We start from the raw sequence: 22,240 nt of genomic DNA on the forward strand, positions 1-22,240 counted from the left end.
GAATTAGTGTGTCCTATGTCCTGTCCTTGTAACTTAGACAGATACTAGGATAGAAAGAACAGTCTTTGTACACTGATCTAGCTACTGGATAGCTACCTCCATAGGCCATATTTTTACCCACCAACATCAGTCGTCGTCGTCCCCCCAGGACCGTGCCATATCCTCAAGGCCGCCATGCTACCCTCGTAAACGGAAGTAAAGAATACTGTAAAACGAGATGGCGCAAGAGAGCAATCTAGCCAACAAGAGAGGAAGAGGAATAGTGATTGCTCTTTTTCCTCCTCTAATAGCCCAGATGTGTCTCTGGGCTGCTGTGTCAAACAGCCCATGCCCAGAGCTCCTGGTTAAAAAGAAAAGGGGGAGGAGATGTGTGTGTGTGTCGGAAGAGCGGGGGGTGGGGGGGTATGTGTTTCTCAATGCTGTCGAGATCGATCTGGGTGTGAGACGTCAACGCTCTCATCAGACATGACAGGCCCCAATCTCTCCGGGGTACACTTATTCAAAGTCCAATGCACTCATCAGAGCCCTCTTTTCTCCCCTTCCACCCACTTCCCACTCTCTGTAAGCTAAGTGAACATTCTTGGAGTGATTAGGCCTATTTAACACTTCTCCCAGGGTATCATCATTACTGGTCCTTCTTTGGGGCTGGGGCTGACGCTAGGCTACTTATGAGTCAATGCCCAGCCTGCAGGGGTATGTGTGGGTTAGCGTAGCATGGAGGCTAACCACTGGGAGCCTCATCATCAGCCAGCTAACGCTAGGGCCTGGAAGTTATTTTCTCTGCCTCAAGACCAAATCAAATGAAAAGTGTGGTTGTTTTTACGCACGTGTACACGCTTGAAGTAGAAAGCACAGGAGTGAACAGGAGAAAGCTGACGGGCTGTGAGCATCAACGGCGTCATAGTGTGTAAATTTCTCAAGTTTACGCGGATCAATGTTGGTAAAATAAGCAGATAGATTGAATGGTTCATTTGTAGAAAAGAGGAATTGTTTTGATCTTCCATATGCTAAGTAGACTAAATATGTAGTTTAAAATGTGTTGGGCTGGTTTATCAGTCAGATAGGCTGCATATTTGAAAACAATTGCAGCCTACCTGTGTTGATTTTCGACCATTGGCATATAGCCTAGGCAGGCTACGGCTAGGAAACTCAAGGAACCCCGATTTCAAGAGAGAATACTGTTATGTAGTCAAATGGGACTAGCTAAATTCTTTATAAGCTGCTTGGGTAGCTAGCTACAACTCTAATGTTTGTAAGCTGACATAACTGTTTAGCGCAGGTAGTATTGTGCAAATTTTGAGGCCATTGATGGCGTCTCTCTGTGTGATTTTGGCGGTCCATATATCATTAAAATATCTAATGTCATTATCTATGACATAAATAAGGGGAACAATTCCGGTTTCATGTATTTAGTCTAACAGGCACACTGTGATAGAGAAAACAACTATATTACAGACCAGACAGAACTGTCCGATCTGAACAGCCATTCAGTGGTCCTGCTAGAATAAGAGCAGAAGAGAACATGAGCAAAATGTAAAAAACAGAGACAATAGTATATGTGAAATACTTGTCAACGTAATAAAGAAATAAGATTATGATGAGATGGTTAACTACATAATATACTTACAGTGGGGCAAAAAAGTATTTAGTGAGCCACCAATTGTGCAAGTTCTCCCACTTAAAAAGATGAGAGAGGCCTGTAATTTTCATCATAGGTACACTTCAACTATGACAGACAAAATGAGAAAAAAAATCCTGAAAATCACATTGTATGAATTTTTATGAATTTAGTTGCAAATTATGGTGGAAAATAAGTATTTGGTCAGCTACAAACAAGCAAGATTTCTGGCTCTCACAGACCTGTAACTTCTTCTTTAAGAGGCTCCTCTGTCCTCCACTCGTTACCTGTATTAATGGAACCTGTTTGAACTTGTTATCAGTATAAAAGACACCTGTCCACAACCTCAAACAGTCACACTCCAAACTCCACTATGGCCAAGACCAAAGAGCTGTCAAAGGACACCAGAAACAAAATTGTAGACCTGCACCAGACTGGGAAGACTGAATCTGAAATAGGTAAGCAGCTTGGTTTGAAGAAATCAACTGTGGGAGCAATTATTAGGAATGGAAGACATACAAGACCACTGATAATCTCCCTCGATCTGGGGCTCCACGCAAGATCTCACCCCGTGGAGTCAAAATGATCACAAGTGAGCAAAAATTCCAGAACAACACGGGGGGACCTAGTGAATGACCTGCAGAGAGCTGGGACCAAAGTAACAAAGCCTACCATCAGTAACACACTACGCCGCCAGGGACTCAAATCCTGCAGTGCCAGACGTGTCCCCCTGCTTAAGCCAGTACATGTCCAGGCCCGTCTGAAGTTTGCTAGAGAGCATTTGGATGATCCAGAAGAAGATTGGGAGAATGTCATATGGTCAGATCAAACCAAAATATAACTTTTTGGTAAAAACTCAACTCGTCGTGTTTGGAGGACAAAGAATGCTGAGTTGCATCCAAAGAACACAATACCTACTGTGAAGCATGGGGGTGGAAAATATAACTTTTTGGTAAAAACTCAACTCGTCGTGTTTGGAGGACAAAGAATGCTGAGTTGCATCCAAAGAACACAATACCTACTGTGAAGCATGGGGGTGGAAACATCATGCTTTGGGGCTGTTTTTCTGCATAGGGACCAAGTTGACTGATCCGTGTAAAGGAAAGAGGGCAAGGGCATTGAAGATGAAACGTGGCTGGGTCTTTCAGCATGACAATGATCCCAAACACACCGCCCGGGCAACGAAGGAGTGGCTTCGTAAGAAGCATTTCAAGGACCTGGAGTGGCCTAGCCAGTCTCCAGATCTCAACCCCATAGAAAATCTTTGGAGGGAGTTGAAAGTCCGTGTTGCCCAGCAACAGCCCCAAAACAACAAAGGGTATATAACAAAGTATTGAGATAAACTTTTGTTATTGACCAAATACTTATTTTCCACCATAATTTGCAAATTAAATTAAATTCAAATTAAATTAAATTAAAAATTAAAAATCCTACAATGTGATTTTCTGGATTTTTTTTTCTCATTTTGTCTGTCATAGTTGAAGTGTACCTATGATGAAAATTACAGGCCTCTCTCATCTGTTTAAGTGGGAGAACTTGCACAATTGGTGGCTGACTAAATACTTTTTTGCCCCACTGTATACCAACCTAATCTGTATATTTCTTCAGAAGAATGTATTTTCTTCAGGATTGCTCTGTCTTTGGCCATGAACTCCTGGCAGGGGAGGTTGACGTTTGTCTTCACAATAAGCATTAATGGTAGAAACAGTGAGCCTATTTCTTGCTGATGTCCATATATCCTTCATTTGGGAAAACACTCTCTCGACAGTTACATTACTTCCAGGTAAGCACATGACAACAGACGCTAATGTTAGCCAGGTTAGTGTGTGGGATGTCATTCTCTTTGAAGTGGGTAACCACTGTGCTCCATCTCTGACAAAACAGTGTCTCAGATGTTTTCCATCCTTCAAGCGATCCCCCCCTTTAGGAACTCTTGCAGGCCAGTAACCTCGTCAAACAATGCATCCTCATTGATGGTCACATTGGGGAATTTTTCCTGCTGCCTTCTGGATCTCTACACGCTGAGCTTGTCTCATTTTAAAAATGCAATGGAAATCTTTTAGATTATCTGTGTGCTTTCCCCATTCTTGCAAGTAGTTCACAGCCGTAGTAAAGAATGATTGGGATGTTTTGAGAAAGCTCTCTTTAGACATTGCTCTATTTTCCTCTAGCTCTCTCAGAAGTCCTCTGACCAAAACTGGAATGAAGTTGTCATCACATCTTGCAGTCAATTTTGCCTCAACGTTTCACAGAATTGCAGCTGACTCCACAGCACAGCGGTCCTGGCCTTCAAGCATCTTGATCGTTTCACTGAATACAGTCAGGTTTCCATGGACAAAGGCCAGCCAAAGTTCAGTCAGTGGATCTTCAAACATTGTTCGCAGGACAACAGAGCATTTGAAGGTGAAAGAAAAAAGGATTTCAACGGCACATTTTCAGCACACTTTCTAGAGCAGGGAGCATGGACAGCCAGCGAACATTGCTGTGTCCTGAAATGTTATGATACTCCTGGCCAACAAACTCACAAAAGCTCTTCAGTCTTTCTACTCTGACGGTGAAAATATCCAAATATATTTGTAAGCAGGTACTCAACATCAAGGGGAATCATATCCAAGGCTGTTCTGGCCGTGTTATGAATGATGTGGGCAGGACAACCTAAACCAATCACCTCCCGCTGCAGAGCATGTTTAACTTTGGTATGGACATTGACCCTCCCCAGCCTATTCAGTCCTCCAAAGTTGGTATTTGTGCTGTCGGTAGAGAATGCCACGACTTTGTTTTCCAGGTAAAATTTTGGGATGACCACCAGGACCTCAGCTGCAATTTCCCCTGCTGTTTCTCCTTTCAATTCAACAAAATCAAGCAGTTTTGTTTCCACATATGCTGCCATTATATCTTACAATATCTGACTACTATTGGCAGCAGCTTTACATGTCCACGATTGGACGCATGAATGGACAGGGACACAAATTCAACCTGGTCTAGGTCCTGTGTTACCAAAGTAGTTACCCATGGTGCTAACACATTACTCACTATGGTGTCACATTTTGTCCTAGGACATGTACGCTTTGGCTCATAAAGCTTCTGTGTCAGTTTTGCTGTGCAGTCCATAGATCTGTAACTATGATTGTGTTGCATAGTGTGGTATGCAGAGACAACCTCCTGCACAGCTAAATCATATTCTTCTTGGGAAGGCTCTACCTTCTTGAAGAATGTGGTGACAGAGGGCAAACCAACACGGCCAATCAGAGAGGCTTTGTGCTTTTTTGTCTGTTGATGTTCTACCACTGCCGTTCTTCCCCCGCTGCCAATTGGAAAAGAGGAATGACAAAGGGTGCCGTGAACCATTCAATCGTCTTGACCTGAGCGTATAAATGGAAATTCTCTCATGTTGTCATTAAAATGGCATTTCCGTTTCCACTCTGCTCTTCGTCACTCTTCTTAGTCTCTTAACTTTTTCTTCTCCTCCAATCTTTCTCCTCTTTTCTTCACTTGTCTTCCTCACTCTTCTACACTTGACTCTCTTCATTTTTCCTTCTCACTCTTCGCCTTCCTCTCCAATCTTTAATAATAAATAGAACACTATTAGATAAAATACTTGACAGATTCCTATTGTTTGCCTCATTTTTGTATTTTATCTCAACATTGTTTGGAATAATAAATTGGCAGGCTCTGTAATCATATCTTTACCTTTCCTCCTATCTCCTTCACTCTTCCTATCCAGTCTTCCTCCTCTCCACTCTCTAACAGAAAACATTATTCTAATGTTATCCATGAAAATGTCAATATATTTTCACACTACTTATTATAATGCCAAACTATTAGAATTGTAATCTACAAATAAATATTATCATAATTCATTTTGCATTCATTTAATATAATCATATTTTCCAAATAGCCCATACACTGCACGTTTACACGTGAACGTTTTTTAACCTAGCTACCATGACAGTAGCTAGCTAACTTAGTCTACATAGCTAACTTTAGCTAGCATAACCTTATAGAGCAGGTCATCTATCTATACAATAAATTGTGACATTATAACATCACTAGCTAGTATCTCAAACGATTGTAAAATAAGTTGAAAAGAAGTTTGTGGTGATGCTGTGGATTCACTTGACACTTGCTAGCTTCTGGCCGAGTTTTGCACTGCAGTTTTCTCTAAAACTAGCGCGAGCAAGTAGTTAGTAGAAGAAGAAGAGCGAATGAAGCTGCTATAGCGAGCAGCCCCCTCTTTTGGCCAAAACAAGCACAACACGATTGAGACGTCAACTGCCAGGCTCTGCTGCCCCGGTAAAATATTATTTCACTTTGAGGTCTGTTTTTAACGCACAGTTAAAAATGGGGACATTTCCTTGACAGATCCACCCGGGGACAGGCCACCAAAAACGGAGACTGTCTATACTATATATATATATATATATATATATATATATATATATATATATATATATATATATATATATATATATATATATATATATATATATATATATATAAAGACATATGGGTCTTTCTTGAATTGTGGGTCATATGGGTCTTTCTTGAATTGTGGTGGCATTTGCATTCCTTGCCTTTGCAACCATGAAAAACACATGAAAATTACAAATAGTTACACAATTTTGTTTATATTGAACAGTTTTTTAATGATAAAACATAATGCAAGTCCTTTATACTGCAAAACGTTGTTTATGTGTTGTTTAAAGCACGTTACACATCACTACTGGTACAAGCCAGAGATGTACTGACATGTTTTGGGGATTTAAAGATATCTTGAAGGCTAGAAAGTGAACAAAAGTATTTAATACATTGTATAAATAATGTATACATTTAATACATTGTATAAATAAATATTTATAAATAAATATTTAATACAATAAAAATAAAGGCCATTTTAAATAACTTTTTTTACTAGTATAATGTGTGTCCCTCAGTTTTATTTAATTAGTGTTACTGCCTTGAAAATCAGGATATAGGATATACAAGAACCTTGAGGATTCTCTCAAAGGGCAAACTGTTATCGGGGGAGGGGTCTATATGAAATAAATGATAAACTAATCACAACCTTATAGTATGTCATATATTTGAGGATTCCATTGATAGTGTGGTGTGTCTACATCCAGTGTCACTTGGTGTTACTCAATGTAAATGAAGCAAAATAACAGTGTGAGAAAAATGATTAATCATTCACTTTAGTAAATTATTTTTAAAGTAATGATGATTTGAACGTTTGTGGCCTCTACCTCAGAAAATCGTGTACATTTTTTCTAAAATGTATGGAGGACCAAACATAATTAAATGAATGAATGAATAAATAAATCAATAAATTAATAAATGCACACATAAATAAATAAATGCGCATACAAAAATATAAATAAATACACATAAATAGATAAATCATTATTTAAGTAATTAATCCCACTTTCATTTATTTTATTTCTTCAGAGGCAACCTGGGTTTTGGTTATAATGTCCTGGTACTTAGTAAAGTTCATGATGCCAATGCCGTTTATCAAACTCCAGGTGGTGCTATGTCAGATGACTTGAAAATATAACTCTTTGGCCACACACAAGGTGTGGGTTTGGCGTTAGAAAAACAGAAGCATATGTGGTAGGGCTGGGCGGTATGGCCTAAAAATATTTTTTGTCAAATTGTTGTGTATGATGATATATTGATTAAAAAATACAAATGTTTTCTCTAAGTAAGCTTTGTTTTAGAATAAAGGTCATATACACTGCATTTCAAATGGTCAGCAATAATTTAATGAATTCAGGTCTTGTGAAATTATACATAGGCCAAATATAAGCCTTCCACCAGACCCACTAATAATTTAAGTATATTATCAAAATAGTTTAACCTGCTTTTTTTGCAATCACTGATCTGTCTTTCAAGTATGTCTATGAAAATGCCCTTTTTTGTTAGAAATTGAACCCAAACCATGAACCCGAACCTAATAATGACTAACTACTTGTAGAAGGCATTATAGAAAATGAACACAGGTCTCATAAATAATCTCTCACACACAAGCACACATGCTAGTGAGTAGCCAGCTAATCTTTATATTTCAAGTTTAGCCAACTTGGATCTATTTGCTAGCTAACGAGGTAGAACAGTTGAATTGTTATGAACAAACCCTTCTATCCATCTCAACTGTTTAAACAGTATGTTAGCCTGTCCACTTTGTTCAGATGTTCAAATCAAGTGGCCTACCTTATTTTTCAGAACGAGAGCGAGTTGCCAATTCCTTATGTAATTGTGTTTTATGATGATTGCACATTTATAAAACACAGACTAAACAGCTAGTATAACAGTCTTTGGCTAAAATGCTGCTAGCGGTACTTTGGCTAAAATGCTGCTAGCGGTACTCAACAAACTTAGCATTCATTTCCCCAGAATCAATGGTCATTGATACTCCTGTTTTAGTAGTGTCTGTTCGCAATTTGAGTAGTTGAGACATAAAAAGGGTATCATTAGAAAGGTTAACGTCTCCTCTATTACAGTAAAATAACGTCTCAATGTGTTACGGTGTCCATATGACCCATTCTGTTGGACCAAACCCTCAAGTGTGTGTGTGTGTGTGTGTGTGTGTGTGTGTGTGTGTGTGTGTGTGTGTGTGTGTGTGTGTGTGTGTGTGTGTGTGTGTGTGTGTGTGTGTGTGTGTGTGTAAACCATAGAGGAAGAGGCGAAGCGCTAAAAACTGTCCAAAATAATCCCAATGCGTTTCTATGGGCTTATTTTGGACCTAAGCTTTTCCCCTGCCTGCCTTTGGAACAACATCTCCCATTGTTAGGGCGGAGACGTGCATCTTGTCATTATATACAGTTCTCTGGTGTAAACAGGAAGGTGCATATAGCACAGACGGAGCGAAGGACACGAAAAAGACAACATGAGAACAAGCAGACATAAACGGTCATAAAAAATGCGATACAGGTATTTGGAATATTGCACACAAACATACCTTCAAATGAATTTGATATATCTCCCAGCCCTAACCTACAGTAAAATATGGTGGTGGATCTTTGATGTTATGGGGCTAATTTGCTTACACTGGTCCTGGGCCCCTTGTTAAGGTCAACGTCATCATGAACTTGACTAAGTACCAGGACATTTTAGCCAAAAACCTGCTTGCCTCTGCAAGGAGGCTGACACTTGGCTACAAGTGGATCTTCCTCAAGACAATAACCTCAAGCACTAAACAAAATCCACAAAAAATTGTTAGTTTACCACAAAATCAACATTTTGCAATGGCCATCTCAGTTTCCAGACTTGAACCCCATTGAAAACTTGTGGTTTGAATTGAAGAGGGCAGTCCATTAGATCTGGAAAGATTCTCTACAGAGAAATGGTCCAATATCCTTCCCAACGTGTTCTCCAATCTCATAAAACAGTTTAGGAAAAAAGTATTGAAAACAGGGATGCCAATCATTTTTACCCCTATATTTATTTTGTTGTTAAACAAAATCTCTTTCTCTGAAAAATTGTATTCATATAAAATAATTTCATTTAAAAAAAACATTGAAGCATACAATATAGATCAGAATTTGTATTATTTTATTTTTTATTTTTTTCCTCATCATTTTTCAAGGGTACCAATAATTATGGACCTGGCTGTATGTAGAGAAACATTTATGAATTCTGGTCAGCATTTTTGTATTTCCTTGCTCATTTATTTATGTGTATTTATTTATTAATTTAATTGTAATTATAGCAGGTTTGGTCCTCCATACAAATGCCACATAATTCAAGAATAACCCATATAATAAAACATGTTTCTATTTTTGGTCCATAATGTGGCTTGTGTGACTTCCGTGTCACACATGCCATGTAAACGTGTTTAAACATATCAAGTACGGGAAAATATGGGTTGTTAAAGGTGCAGGTTCTATGGTAACCTTACCACCCATGTTGTCTTGTGAGTGAATTAGCGTCTCCTGAGTATTTATGTGGTAATACTGCCCCCTGGTGGTAATATATGCATTTGATTTTTGTGTTTCTTGTATTAGTGTATTTAGCTATGGCATCTGCCTGTGAGCCTTATAAAATATCACATCCACATGTGTTGTATGTTGAAATGGAATGCTGTTATATTTCAATTGCTGTGGACAGATACAATTTCAGTGTCATGTTGCTTGTATGAATTTAAAGCAGAATTAAAGATAACATCTTTTCATTTGTCAGGCCTGTGTGCAGCCCTGTCAGGCAAGTCTACATGGCATCCTCATGATTTAGTTAACCCTTCCGTCTCTTTATAGAGGGCTCACACACTTTTAACCCTTTCCCCTTCCGTCTCTCCTCTCCCCGCCAGCCTACATGAAGCGGCGCCACAGCTCTGTGAGCGAGAGCCAGACTGCGGACAGTGGGGGCTTGTCAGGGGGAGACTTCAGCCAGGGGGGCAGCCCCCAGCACGGCCTCGGCCACCACCTGCACCAGCAACAGCCCCCCCAGCAGCACCTGAAGAAGGCTCGTGTGGTGCTGGCCCCCGAGGAGAAGGAGGCCCTGAAGAGGGCCTATCAGCAGAAGCCCTACCCCTCGCCCAAGACCATCGAGGAGCTGGCGTCACAGCTCAACCTCAAGACCAGCACTGTCATCAACTGGTTCCACAACTATAGGTGGGTGGAGAGGAGCTGGGAGAAGGCTGGAAATGGATGCAGACCTGGGTCCAAATATTTTTTTGTCACTCTTGCTTTTTTTCTGTGTTGACGTGAGAGACTCCCAGCTGTGTGTCTGTGTCTGACTGAGGGTTGTTGGGGTTCTCTCTCTCAAACCTCCAGGTCTCGTATCCGACGGGAGCTGTTCATTGAGGAAATCCAGCGAGGTGAGGGCGTTGAGGGTGTCTCCCCGTCCACCAGAGCGGGCAAGGCCAGCGAGGGCGAAAGCTGCGACGGCACCGAGTCGGATGGCACGGTGGAGGGCACTCGCCCCGGCCACGAGCACCACCCAGCCTCGGAGGGCGAGTGGGGGTCCGACCACAGGGACGACGGAACCACCTTGGCCACCGGCAGCATCGCCGCAGGTACCAGCGGCCACCACATGGGCGGTGCCCTGGACAGCCTGTTCAGCTTCCCCGAGATCAGCCATGTTTCCTCTGTGTCCGTGGCTGCTACCGCCGCTGCCCGCAACCCCCGCGACAACAGCCTGCGCAAGAAGAAAGCCGCCAACCTCAATAATATCATCCACCGTCTGGAGAAGGCCGCAAGTAAAGACGAGCCCCATGAGTGGGAGTTCTAATATGGTCCCCCTGCTCACGCTACTGGGGAAAGTTCATATTTTCCTAGAGCCCTAACTGCACAGTCCCAAGGCCAAGCCTGGAGCAGTACTGCCAGAGAAGAACTGGTGTCTTTTACGAGTTTTCATATCAAAGAGGGTTTAGAGATTTTTTGGAGAAGCGAAACGACAGCAACAACCTGATTTTCTTTGTAGATAAAGCACTTAACAGCCCTGCTGGCCAAAGGGCCCCAACTCCACCGGCCAAAGGTGCGAAAGAGACAAAAAACTTGCGCTACTCACAAAGGAGCTCTACTCCACAGGACGAAACTGTCACGAGAAGCAATTCTGTGTTTTATTTGTGTGTGTGTGTGTGTGTTTCCCTTTGAGAGATTTATTCACCACCTCAAAGTTTTTCTAACCTTTTTCGCTCAGTGAATTCTCACAACATCTAACAGACTAAATGTTACAATCTTTTCTCTGTTTTCTAAGAGGTTCCTCCTAATAAGTCCATTGCAGCTGTTTGGTATCTGTAAGGATCGTCAAACGGAAAGCCAAGCATTTAAAACATTTGTGTCTGCAGGAGAGAAGGACCATGAAGTGATCCTTTCCCAAGCAACCTTCTTCTCTGTGCCCCAAAAGTTGCCATGTAATGGCTTTGGAACTCTTAATATGCTATGGACTCCATTGAGAAAGGAATCAACATTTTATATAATTATTTTTCTCCTCTGAGAAAGAAAAAAAGTATTTAGCAATTTGGTTGCCACTAAGAGATTGCACAGTCGGTCGACTCTAAACAATGCTAGTTTCGATTCCTAAATACTTGGGAAGGATAAAATGATAAGTGAACATACGATTTATCAGTTGTTGAAAGGAATGATGAAAAAAGATTTACTTTAATTCACATTTTCTCAACGTACAACATAAAATGCAACAGTTATGTAAGGAAAAATCTGAAAACATTTTGTGGTAGCTGACTTTTAGTGTTCTTTCTCTTGAGTGATCTAGAAACTTTTTGATAAGTAGTGCACATTTCTTTCATAGCTTTAACTGACTTTCGGGGATGCCATTTTGGTGGCACTGGGAGCGTTTGTTTAATACACTCAATTTTAGGCCAAAATCAGGTTTGAGAATTAAGAAAACAAACAAAAAAAATAATGAAATGTATAAAAGTTAATGGAGAGAAAAATATTTCCGTCTAGATATTTTTTAAAACAAAAAGTTACGAACCTGCTTTTTAACCACAAAAACCACACTATTGAGACCTCAGAACCGGGGCGGGCAGTGGAGCCGATGGCCGCTGTACTTCACAGGCTGGCCCTAGGACGGGGGAGGCTTGCGTTTCATTGGGTGAAAAAGCCAGGAGATGCACAGCTCACTTTACTGTATATTCCAAGGTTCAGGCTCTTTTGCTCTCAACTCTTTACCTATGGTTGTATGTATATATGTACATTGTCAAAACGAAGAAAAAGAAAGACAAGAAACCCCCGTTCCTGTTGCATGCGGTGCACTGAGTCGGTGGAAGAGATTGATTCTCCTCTGCTTGTGTATTCCCATACCGACAAGCTACAGGACTGATCTAGTCCTGGTCGACCTGTCATACGTCCCTCCTTTAAACCCCTCTGAGAAATATGCTCCACAGGCTGTCATGTTGGTTTGCTCAGAGGTCAAGAGGCCAAATGTACCCGTACTTAGTAGAGATATTTCAAGGTACATTTTTACTTATTTAATAACCAATACCAAAAGTTCTATCCAAAGTACTGTTGATGTGACATCCCCCATCCAATTTGGTCGTCTCTGTTTCAAAGTCGAGCTTGATTCTTCCACCAGTCTTAATGCGCTCTCTTCCTTATATGAACAGTTTTATGATCAATTCAGGACTGTTATGTAGCATCTCCATTCTCCACTGGTCTCAACAGGTCCTCTTATCTTCAGCTGAAACTCTTGGCTTGCCTCGTGAATATATCTCAGAGGTTAAGATCACTTGACACGGGTCAATGGAAGAAACAAAGACATTCATTTTATACTCAACCCTCAACCCATCCTCCCTCTCCCAGACATGGTAGAACAGTAGAAACCCCTTCGCACACACCGATCACAACCTTCTCCCGCCTCTCCCGTTCCTCCTATGCCACAAGCTCACAGTGCCTGCCCGCCCACTGCCTCTCCCTCTGTGTTTGAGTGTGTGAGAGCACACGTACGTGTACGCAAGTAGACGTGTGCTTGTGTGATGTTGTACGCACGTACTGTAGGAAAGGGGTGTAAGGGTGTTAGAGAGGACTAGCTGCCCTGCTCTGCCATACACACCCCTAAGTGTGTATGGCTCTGTGTGTGTTTTATACGTCTTTGATTTGTACATGCCTGCACACAGAGTGCACAACTGCCACCCTTTCTTTCTTCTAAGCTGTTTTTCAAGTTATCGCTTACTGCATAGCAGACTCACAAATACAGTAGGTCTCCTTTATTGCCATATATTAACGACTCACAGTAGATCACTTCAACAAAGTTTTTTTTGTTACATTTTTTTGTTCTACTTATTTATAGGGGCTGTACTTTACATTTTAATGTCTTATTTGATTTTTGTTTTACATTATTATTATTATTATTATTATTATTATTATTATTATTATTATTATTGTTATTATCGTGTGGGACTATAAGGGGTCATGTAAAAAAAAAAATTAGACTGATAGACTGCCGGCAGTATTGGGTTATACGTACGAGATGTAGTTGTCATACATGTATATTAGTGAAATTTGAATATGTTTTGACAGTGTCATTTATATGGTTTGAACTCAATTGAGAGATGTCATCGATAGCATTATGGTGCATTCACCTTTCGTGATGTGTCTGCAGTTTTTTTTTCTTCTTTTTAACTTGTATGTATTTTCCATGAAGATAGATCACCTCAGCAAGCATAATTGAAATCAGGTTGACTCATTCTATTTTGTACATTTTCCGTGAATCACTGAACCCAGCACAGGACAGAAGTTGTGGTGGGGTTCGAGAACCAATAGCATCTGAATGTCTATAACTGCAGTCCTTTGGCATCACCTCTGAATCTGGCATTTTATTTCTGAAATGTTCCAGCTTTATTTGAGATTAATAAACTGAGGTACTGATAGGATCGCTATATATGGGCTTAGATCTAGCAAGAGAGTGTGACTGGCATTTCCTGTTTATTGGACCGGGAGGTTTCCTGTCTCTACAACCTAACCAACATGTGGCCCTGCACAAGGCTAGGGATCAGAAAACTGGAGTGAACTATAAACTGTGATGCACTTGCTGACATCTAAAAGGTTTGTGAAGCTCTTAGTACTACGTACACAGACTATTCAGAAGATGTTTATTTCCGCAGTTATTATTTGCTAAATATAGGTTTAGTTCCTTAAAACAAAAACGTAGCAAATTACATTTTTATACGTAACAATAACACAAACAGGTGTGTAAAGCACACGCACTACTGACAAACAACCTCTAAAAAGGGCGGAAGGCAATTAAACTGTCACAATTTACCTTAAAAGTTTAATTGCATACTGTTAAAAATTTACCTATCCTATTCTGACTTTACAGTAAGCTTACTCTTTAAAGACATCACATTATCAACAAAGAAAGTGATTATTGTCAACTTTTCAAATTGTGCACATTTGGAGCACAATACATTGGACTTAATATATGGCTGTCTGATCCTTGCGCCATACCCTGGCTCTAGAGTGGGTCCTGAATGCCTACTGTTCAGCTGCCCCTCCTACAGCAAAGCTGGTGGTGATTAGATCACCTCTGGAGGGCAGTGAAGTTAGCACACTGTTCAGAAGCCCTGCGTCCTGGCTGGTTCCAAACTACGCTCCCTCAAGTGCCACACTGCCAGTCTGGCCAATCACAGCAGTCCCTATCAGCTGGTCATACTGTTCAACTGAACTTCGAATAAAAGCACAAGTACTGCAACAAGTTTAAAATAATTGTCTTTCCATTTAATGGCTGCAAGTAAAGCTTCAATTGATCATACCCAAAAACATTACCTTTCAAAAAAGGAGTTGACGTTTTAGCACTATTAAAGAGACATCTTAGCTTAGCACTTACCGTCTGCGAGTCTTTTCCTCCAGACTATCTTAAGTTCATGGGAGTGCCTTTGCCTTAAAGTGACCGAAGTGTTGATATTGTTTTAAGGATTGCTCATAAATGAATGCAGTAAGCTGGCCCAGTCTCTTAGTCTGAAGTCTTGCTTCCCATCCCATCGTCATTCTCATGAGACTTTTCATCACTGATCTCCAAGTCTTGTGTAGGTACCACATGGAAACAAGCAATAATTTTGATTTGTCTCCCACATGCTGTGTCCTCAACACAGCTGTTGACGTCTGTAGCAAAGTTGTTTTGTCTGGAAACGCTCCACTGCTGTTGAACAAAAGGGGTCCAGTTCTGTGACTGTCTGCAGACCTGGGCTGGCTCCTCCAGAGGTGATGCCAATACAGACTTGTAGGCCACAGATCTGTAGGAGGTACACAATCAAAAGTCCATATGCAGATAGTCGGTATGGCTCTCATTAACAATGATGCCGCCTTGAGTGTCTGGTAGAGGCACTAGTGAAAGGGATTTCATCAACAGTAAGTGAGTCTCCCAGAGGGATTTCATCAACAGTATGTGAGTCTCCCAGAGGGATTTCATCAACAGTATGTGAGTCTCCCAGAGGGATTTCATCAACAGTATGTGAGTCTCCCAGGGGGATTTCATCAACAGTATGTGAGTCTCCCAGAGGGATTTCAGTTTGATATTATTACTAACATGTCAAGTTGTGCTATCATGATGTCAACTGTTCCCAGCTATACCCTGTTAGTACAGGCCACAATAGCGATAGCTGACAGGCAGTGCTTTTTGACTTGGAGTTACATTTCTGTGGATTTGTTTTTATTTTTATATTTCTCATTTGATGCTAATGCAAGATTTGAACACAAGTTCTCTCACTTTTTCTCCCCAAATCATGTTCTGCTGTCAGCCATTTTGGAACATTGCATGTAGTTTTGCCCTTTGGCCCAGAGGGAAAGGTTTTTGATCATTAACTTGTATTTGATTTTATCCCTATTAATTCATAGATCAATGTGTTTTGGATAATTTTTTGAATCGTAATCTTTTAAAGGGGGGTTGTGCACTCTGAGCTAATGGAAGTCATTCTGTGGTGGAATTAGTTTAGAACTTTTCCCTATTTTCAAACCGTCTGAACGTCATTGCTTCTTGTTAACGTGTACCACACCTCTTTTTCCTCATGCTATAGGTTAGGTTCACATGACATTGCTTTGTCAGACTCTCCTTCTTGAACAAGAGATTGCACCCTTAGTATTCAAGGACACGATTCTCCTTGAGGCCACAGTCATGGAAATCATGCTGACTAGAACGGCACAGAACATAGACAAGGACAGATATCACACACCAATACATGAACAATACAATTGAAAGAGGACCAAATCAGGCTTGATTACCTTTCCGAGTTATTGTCTAGCACATGTTCATATAGACATCATAAAGAACAGGCTATGTTTATCAGTCGCAGTTAATACAGTGTTTATGTTGTAGGCCCTGGGTGTCCAAGAAATAGAGGTCGGTCCTCTTTTCTCTGCTCCTATTCATGTGTATACTTCTGTTATTGACAGGGAAAGGTTTTCTTAAAGTGTTGGTTAGATTTGTAGACACAGAGTTGTCTGTAGCTTTCTGAATGAACGGGTAAGATTCTGAGTATCATGAAGAATTGGGGGACTGGATTTGACAGTGGAACCCTGGAGGAAGCACCCAAAGCAACACTGGTTTATACAAAGGGCATTTTGCATGTGTTTGTTCAGTTTCTTTGTGCTACAGTTCCCTTCTGTGTTTTCATGTTCTTTTTCTGTTGTTAAGAAAAACATTGGTTGTTACATTGTTGCAGAAACCATATGATTATTTTGGATGAATTTCAGGAATTTGCCCTTTGCAAATATTTTTCTATAGAACTAAAGTAGATTGCTATCAATATTATATACACTGTCATATAAAGTTGTACAGATATATATATCCTTATAGCAAGTTGTTAATCAATTACAATGGGTTTGTTTTTTGTTATTACTGTCAAAGTATTGGTAGTTCTCTCTCTATAGGGTTGATGTGTCCATAGCTTAGTTTTTTTCCCCATATCAGGACTACGAAAACCTCACACTGTCAGATCGACTTCAAGGATCGTTGCATACGTATTAGCATTAGCCAGCGCTAATCTCATGGTGTTTGTGTATCATGGATTCACATTTCTCTTATGACCCTCCAATTATTTCATAACCTTATGTTATTTGTGAGACAAACGTTAACCCAGTAAACATGAAGACCAATGCCTTGATTCTCATTGAAGCATATACATAACAGAACCATATGTCATTGCACATCACTAGCCCCAATCTATACTTGCTATTATTTATAGTATATAAACTCCTTAGGCTTTGTTAGATTCTCCTTATTCAATGTCAACAGACACTGGTAGTGACAAAAGGTTTTTGACGATGTTTGCTAAAAGTGTGATGAAATCTGGAATGATTTGCTTTTGATTTGCCTTCCCGTTTTAAGATGAGATTTGATTTGAACATTAATGCATTTATTTTTTTGCTCATCTTTTTGCTTGTGTTAAGTCTCAGAAGTCAGCCAGGGACAGTAGTCTTGTGATTGTGAGAAGAGTCAGAAGTCGACATGTTAATAGAGTTGTGATGCCAGTGACATTGGAAATGGAGACTAAAATAGTGGTCAACAATGGCGGCATTAATAATGTCATATTCAATCTGAATTTGGATTATCTAAGTGTGGTCACATTACTTTATGCATTACTGATTGCCTGCTGATTGACATTTTGCATCCAACACTCAGTGGTAGTTGGCATATAAGTTACGATGGAAAACTATACAATAAATGTTGACATCGATTAACGGTTGGTTGTGTTACAGTAGTTTTGGGCCTTTGTCGGCCAACTCCAAATGGACAACAAATTTTGCTCCCTTTAAAGCGACATCCAATATTGTGTTTTTTGACAGCTGTGTTTTTAGAGCTTTAGTGAAGGAAGCATGATAGAACTACATCACCCACAGTCCTTTGCTGCTACCTTGTTTGCTTTCTATTCATATGAGAGGATGTTGTGGTGGCGGACGTATAAGCTGAGTGTCTATGGAGTCCCCTCCCTGCTGAAGTCATCAAATTTGTTTGTGTCCAGTTCACCTTTGTTTGGCCATGTGCTATATCTAAGTCTAAGATCGTTGTTTTCATGTTGTCGTATAATCCAATTCTCATTCACTATAGCCTTGTTCACATTGGAAGTTGACTCAAATCACATTTATTTTGCATATCCAATTCGAATGTGGTCTTTTTCCTGCAGTCTCAACAGCCAAAACGTACATGGAATCAAATATTTCAATCCACATTTCAAACCACCTTTGAAGTCTGATACAAATATGATTCCTGGCCATGCAACTTGTGTCTGAACAGTCAAATATGATTTATTTGCCCTCAAATGGTTTTTAAGACTGTCATTTGGCATATCTTGTTGCTTGCTAGCTACTCTGTTTCCAGTTTGACAAGAACATGTGGTAGCAAAATAGCTTGTTCATTGTTAGTGAATGTGCTAGAAAGCTAAACAGCTACCTAGCTAAGTGACTAAAAGTTGGATCATCTTATCCTTTGAGGCTTTATAAGTGTTCTTACACAATGATTTTGAACATTCAAAGCAACTTGAAGGTTGTCACCTTAGCCTGCTACATTACTTCTGAGTGATAGGCAGCAGGAGCACCGCCACCAATCAGCCTACACCACAGTGCTCGCCCGTCATTACTAGCGTAGCCATGTCAGCAAATGACTGCTGTCTGAATACACATTTACAATTTGGTCACTTGTAACTTGCTGTTTGGACAGTCAGTATTCCAAAATGGATTTGAAAAACAAAACTGATTTGAGTTTTAAGGCCTGCAGTCTGAACAAGGCTTAATTGTGTTAAGAACAAAGCTAGCTATACTCGCCAATGGTTTTCTGCTCCTCCCCTTTACTACTACCCTACCAGGTTTATAAGCAACCTTCCTTAAAGGTCTATTTTTCAGCTGATAATTTTGAAACTAGGACACTACTTTTATCAAGCATGGAAAGAAGTCTGAGTGGATGAGTTAGGTGTTGGATGGTGTCAATTTGGCCGACTCTCAACCTTCAAAGTGCCAGAGGTCTCCAACTTTCTGATGTTTGGTCAGGCAGCCATCTCACTATCAGTTTATCTACTGTAATGTCAAGTTGCTGTGTCAGTAGACTTTCAATTCCGTGTATATACTCTCTGATTACACATAGGTCACGTTGTTGGTCAAATGTCGTTCAGTTACAGAACTTGAGAATGCCTGTTTCAATAGACACTGTAGATTTTCTGAGATAATTGAGACTAACATGTTTTTGTCTTTTTGCTTTGTAAATGGGTGAAAGAAGATCAAGATTTTATACCAAATATTGTTTCATTCTTTTTCCACTGCTAAGGAGACCTTTTAGTACCTTGAATGAAAGGTTTATTGCTTAGCTCTTGTTTTGGCAAATGCGAGTGTTATTTGAGATGTACAGATATCGCTTCCATAGAAATTGATTTGTGCAATTTAATTTCTTATGAAGGTTATGTGATTTGTTTTTTTAAACCAAACTTCACATTGAAGTTAGTTACCATAATCTTACAAAATAAAAAAATCCCTTCAACCAAAAAAGTGTAATTCTCAACGAAGAGTTGGTACTTCCAACTGAAGAGTTTCAGCCCAATTCACTTTTCCTCCAACACTTCACTTATGAATTATAGCTTGACGTGGGGCAAAACATTTTGGCATTCATATGACATGGCGTGTGTGTGGAGTGTTGAGCAGCTCCTATGCAGTTATGGGAGGCAGTTTCCTTATTCCTTTTAGTTTGTGTCCTCTCTTTTTTTACTGACTGCTTTTGAAGTGAGGAACCCTCCCACCATCTCAGCTGGTCTAATTTTGTCTCTCAAAGCTCAGGTGGAAACTACTTTTAGCAGAGTCCTTGTGTCACTGTCACTGGCAAAAACAGTTCTCCCCCTTCATCTTCAGTCCAGAGAGAGGTGTAGTTAGTTGCTGTCGGCTGATTTATTTTTCTATGAAGCAATTCTAGGCCTCATGATCGGCAATGAAAGGTTGACTCCACCTTCACAGGAAAAAAAGAATCTTCTTCCAGTTTCAGTTTGTTCTCTCGTTTGGTTCCTTTTTATTTGGTCATTTAAGTCATGTAGTCTGTTCCCAGCACTGTAAGACAGTCCCTATACAATATGGAGAAGCAATATCACTGTATGAAACTCACAATGTATTATTGTTATTATTATTGTTATTATTATTATTATTATTCACTAGCACCCTAGGTGTGATAATTGAAGTAAATATCTTTTATACAAACACAAAGTTGGGTGGTGTCTTTTTTTTGCATGTTATTAAAAGGTATAAACATTTGCAATGTATGTAATGCCATGTGAGGGGTTTGACTGAAGTGGCCTAAGGTGTTTCCGAATAGTCTACTTGGCATCTTCGCAGTCCTAAAAACACCACAGCTTTACACCCTAGAAACTACACTCTCAATACAACTGACTGTTACCTCAGCCTATTACACAGCACACGTTACTGAGTACTGTATGTTGCCCATAGATCACTAATGGTGCATATTCCTTCAATTGAAACTAAAACACCTGTTTTCCAATTACATATGTTTTCCCAGGAAGTAGTGTCTGTGATGTGCTTAATGAGCCTTGGTGACCCTTGACCTCTTCCTCCTCTCCTGGTCCTGTGGGTCTCTAGATGACAGGAGATGGTCATGACGGGCTCCATAGACCGGAAGTGGTCCTGCTGGATTATTTATAGAGCCTCTTTTGAAGACCCTTCAACTATAGCTAGCACTTCCCATCAATCTATAAAAGCAGTACTCTTGTCCTAGTAGGACTACTTTATGTCGCTATGGATAAGAGTGCCTGCAAAATTACTAAAAGTTAAATGTGTCCCACTCACAACTTCCATTGTTACAGTGCCTTGTGAAAGTATTCGGCCCCCTTGAACTTTGCGACCTTTTGCCACATTTCAGGCTTCAAACATAAAGATATAAAACTGTATTTTTTTGTGAAGAATCAACAACAAGTGGGACACAATCATGAAGTGGAACGACATTTATTGGATATTTCAAACTTTTTTAACAAATCAAAAACTGAAATATTGGGCGTGCAAAATGGGAAAACTGATAAAATACAGTTTTATATCTTTATGTTTGAAGCCTGAAATGTGGCAAAAGGTCGCAAAATTCAAGGGGGCCGAATACTTTCGCAAGGCACTGTAACTCACATAGGAGGTACAAACTAAACCAGTATCAATATGGTAGTAATCTTTTAGTTAATACATGTTTGTTTGTTTGCATAACTTGGTCCAATAACCTCCAGCACTGCTGCAGCTGTATGGATTCCCATCCTTGGTGGTGCTAACAAAAACTTTACTGGGGGGATGCATGCCACCAAAGCCACTACACAACACTAAACAATACATTAATTGCACTATAACCGTGACAAACGTTGCCCACAAACTGTTAGGGCCTACATAAAGGTGTCCCAATAGTAGTCCCAACACCTTACCACTGCTACACCTGGCTATCAGCGGAGCCTTGTCTGGCAGCGAAACAATTCATTCAGCCTCATTTACTTCCTTAAAAAAAGTAATAGCTGATATTGCTGCGTTGCCTAAACAAATGTGGTTTCTACTGACAATTGAGATGTGCAAACTATGTCATAAGGGGACGACAAGCGGCAATACGTAATTTAGATTAGGACATTAATGAGCGAGCTAGGATGGACATAGTCAATATAACTTTGTTCAGCTCTTTTGAAATGTACAGCGACATAATTCAGAACATGGGACATTCTTAGTGTTCTCCCTGTACACCAAGTCAGAACAGTGAGATAAATAAAGGGGGCATATAAAGCAGACAATGAAAGCTCTTACAATATTCGATGATTACATTTATCTAAAACAGGTTATAGGCTATATGTGCACCACCAAGTCAGAACTGTAGGCAAAATTAAGAGGGGAAAGTACACCAAATTATTAGGGTGAGGCACATGGGCTACCAACAGTTTACTACACTACATACATTTAGTATTACTTTCTTAGCTACAATATACATATCTCCCTGGCATATTACATAATTTATGCAGCAGCATACAATACATTTTTGGACTCACCTTGTTGTGCTGTGCTCACTTGAACAGGAAGGTGTCCTTGGGCACATTTTGGCGAACTTTGTCATCAAATTCTGGCATTCTCTGGATTTACGGTACTTTCAAGACAACTGGGAACATGGAAAAAAACAAGGCTGAATCATGATGACGTCAGTGAACTTTAGGTCGTAGCTCTAGAAAGA

General features: G+C 40.1%; 1 protein-coding gene across 3 annotated transcripts in view; it reads left to right on the top strand.

Moving 5' to 3' along the window:
- The window catches only part of LOC109872440 (homeobox protein cut-like 1), a 214,550-nt gene extending 194,303 nt beyond the window's left edge, over window positions 1-20,247 (top strand). For all 3 annotated transcript variants that reach the window (XM_031807406.1, XM_031807408.1, XM_031807407.1), the window contains 2 exons: window positions 9,924-10,227; window positions 10,390-20,247. In XM_031807406.1, coding sequence (XP_031663266.1) covers window positions 9,924-10,227; window positions 10,390-10,846 — 761 coding nt within the window. In that variant the 3' untranslated portion in view covers window positions 10,847-20,247. The remainder of the gene's footprint in view (window positions 1-9,923; window positions 10,228-10,389) is intronic.
- Window positions 20,248-22,240: the final 1,993 nt, after the last annotated feature.

This window comes from Oncorhynchus kisutch, linkage group LG28, assembly GCF_002021735.2.
Source record: "Oncorhynchus kisutch isolate 150728-3 linkage group LG28, Okis_V2, whole genome shotgun sequence".
Taxonomy (NCBI): domain Eukaryota; kingdom Metazoa; phylum Chordata; class Actinopteri; order Salmoniformes; family Salmonidae; genus Oncorhynchus; species Oncorhynchus kisutch.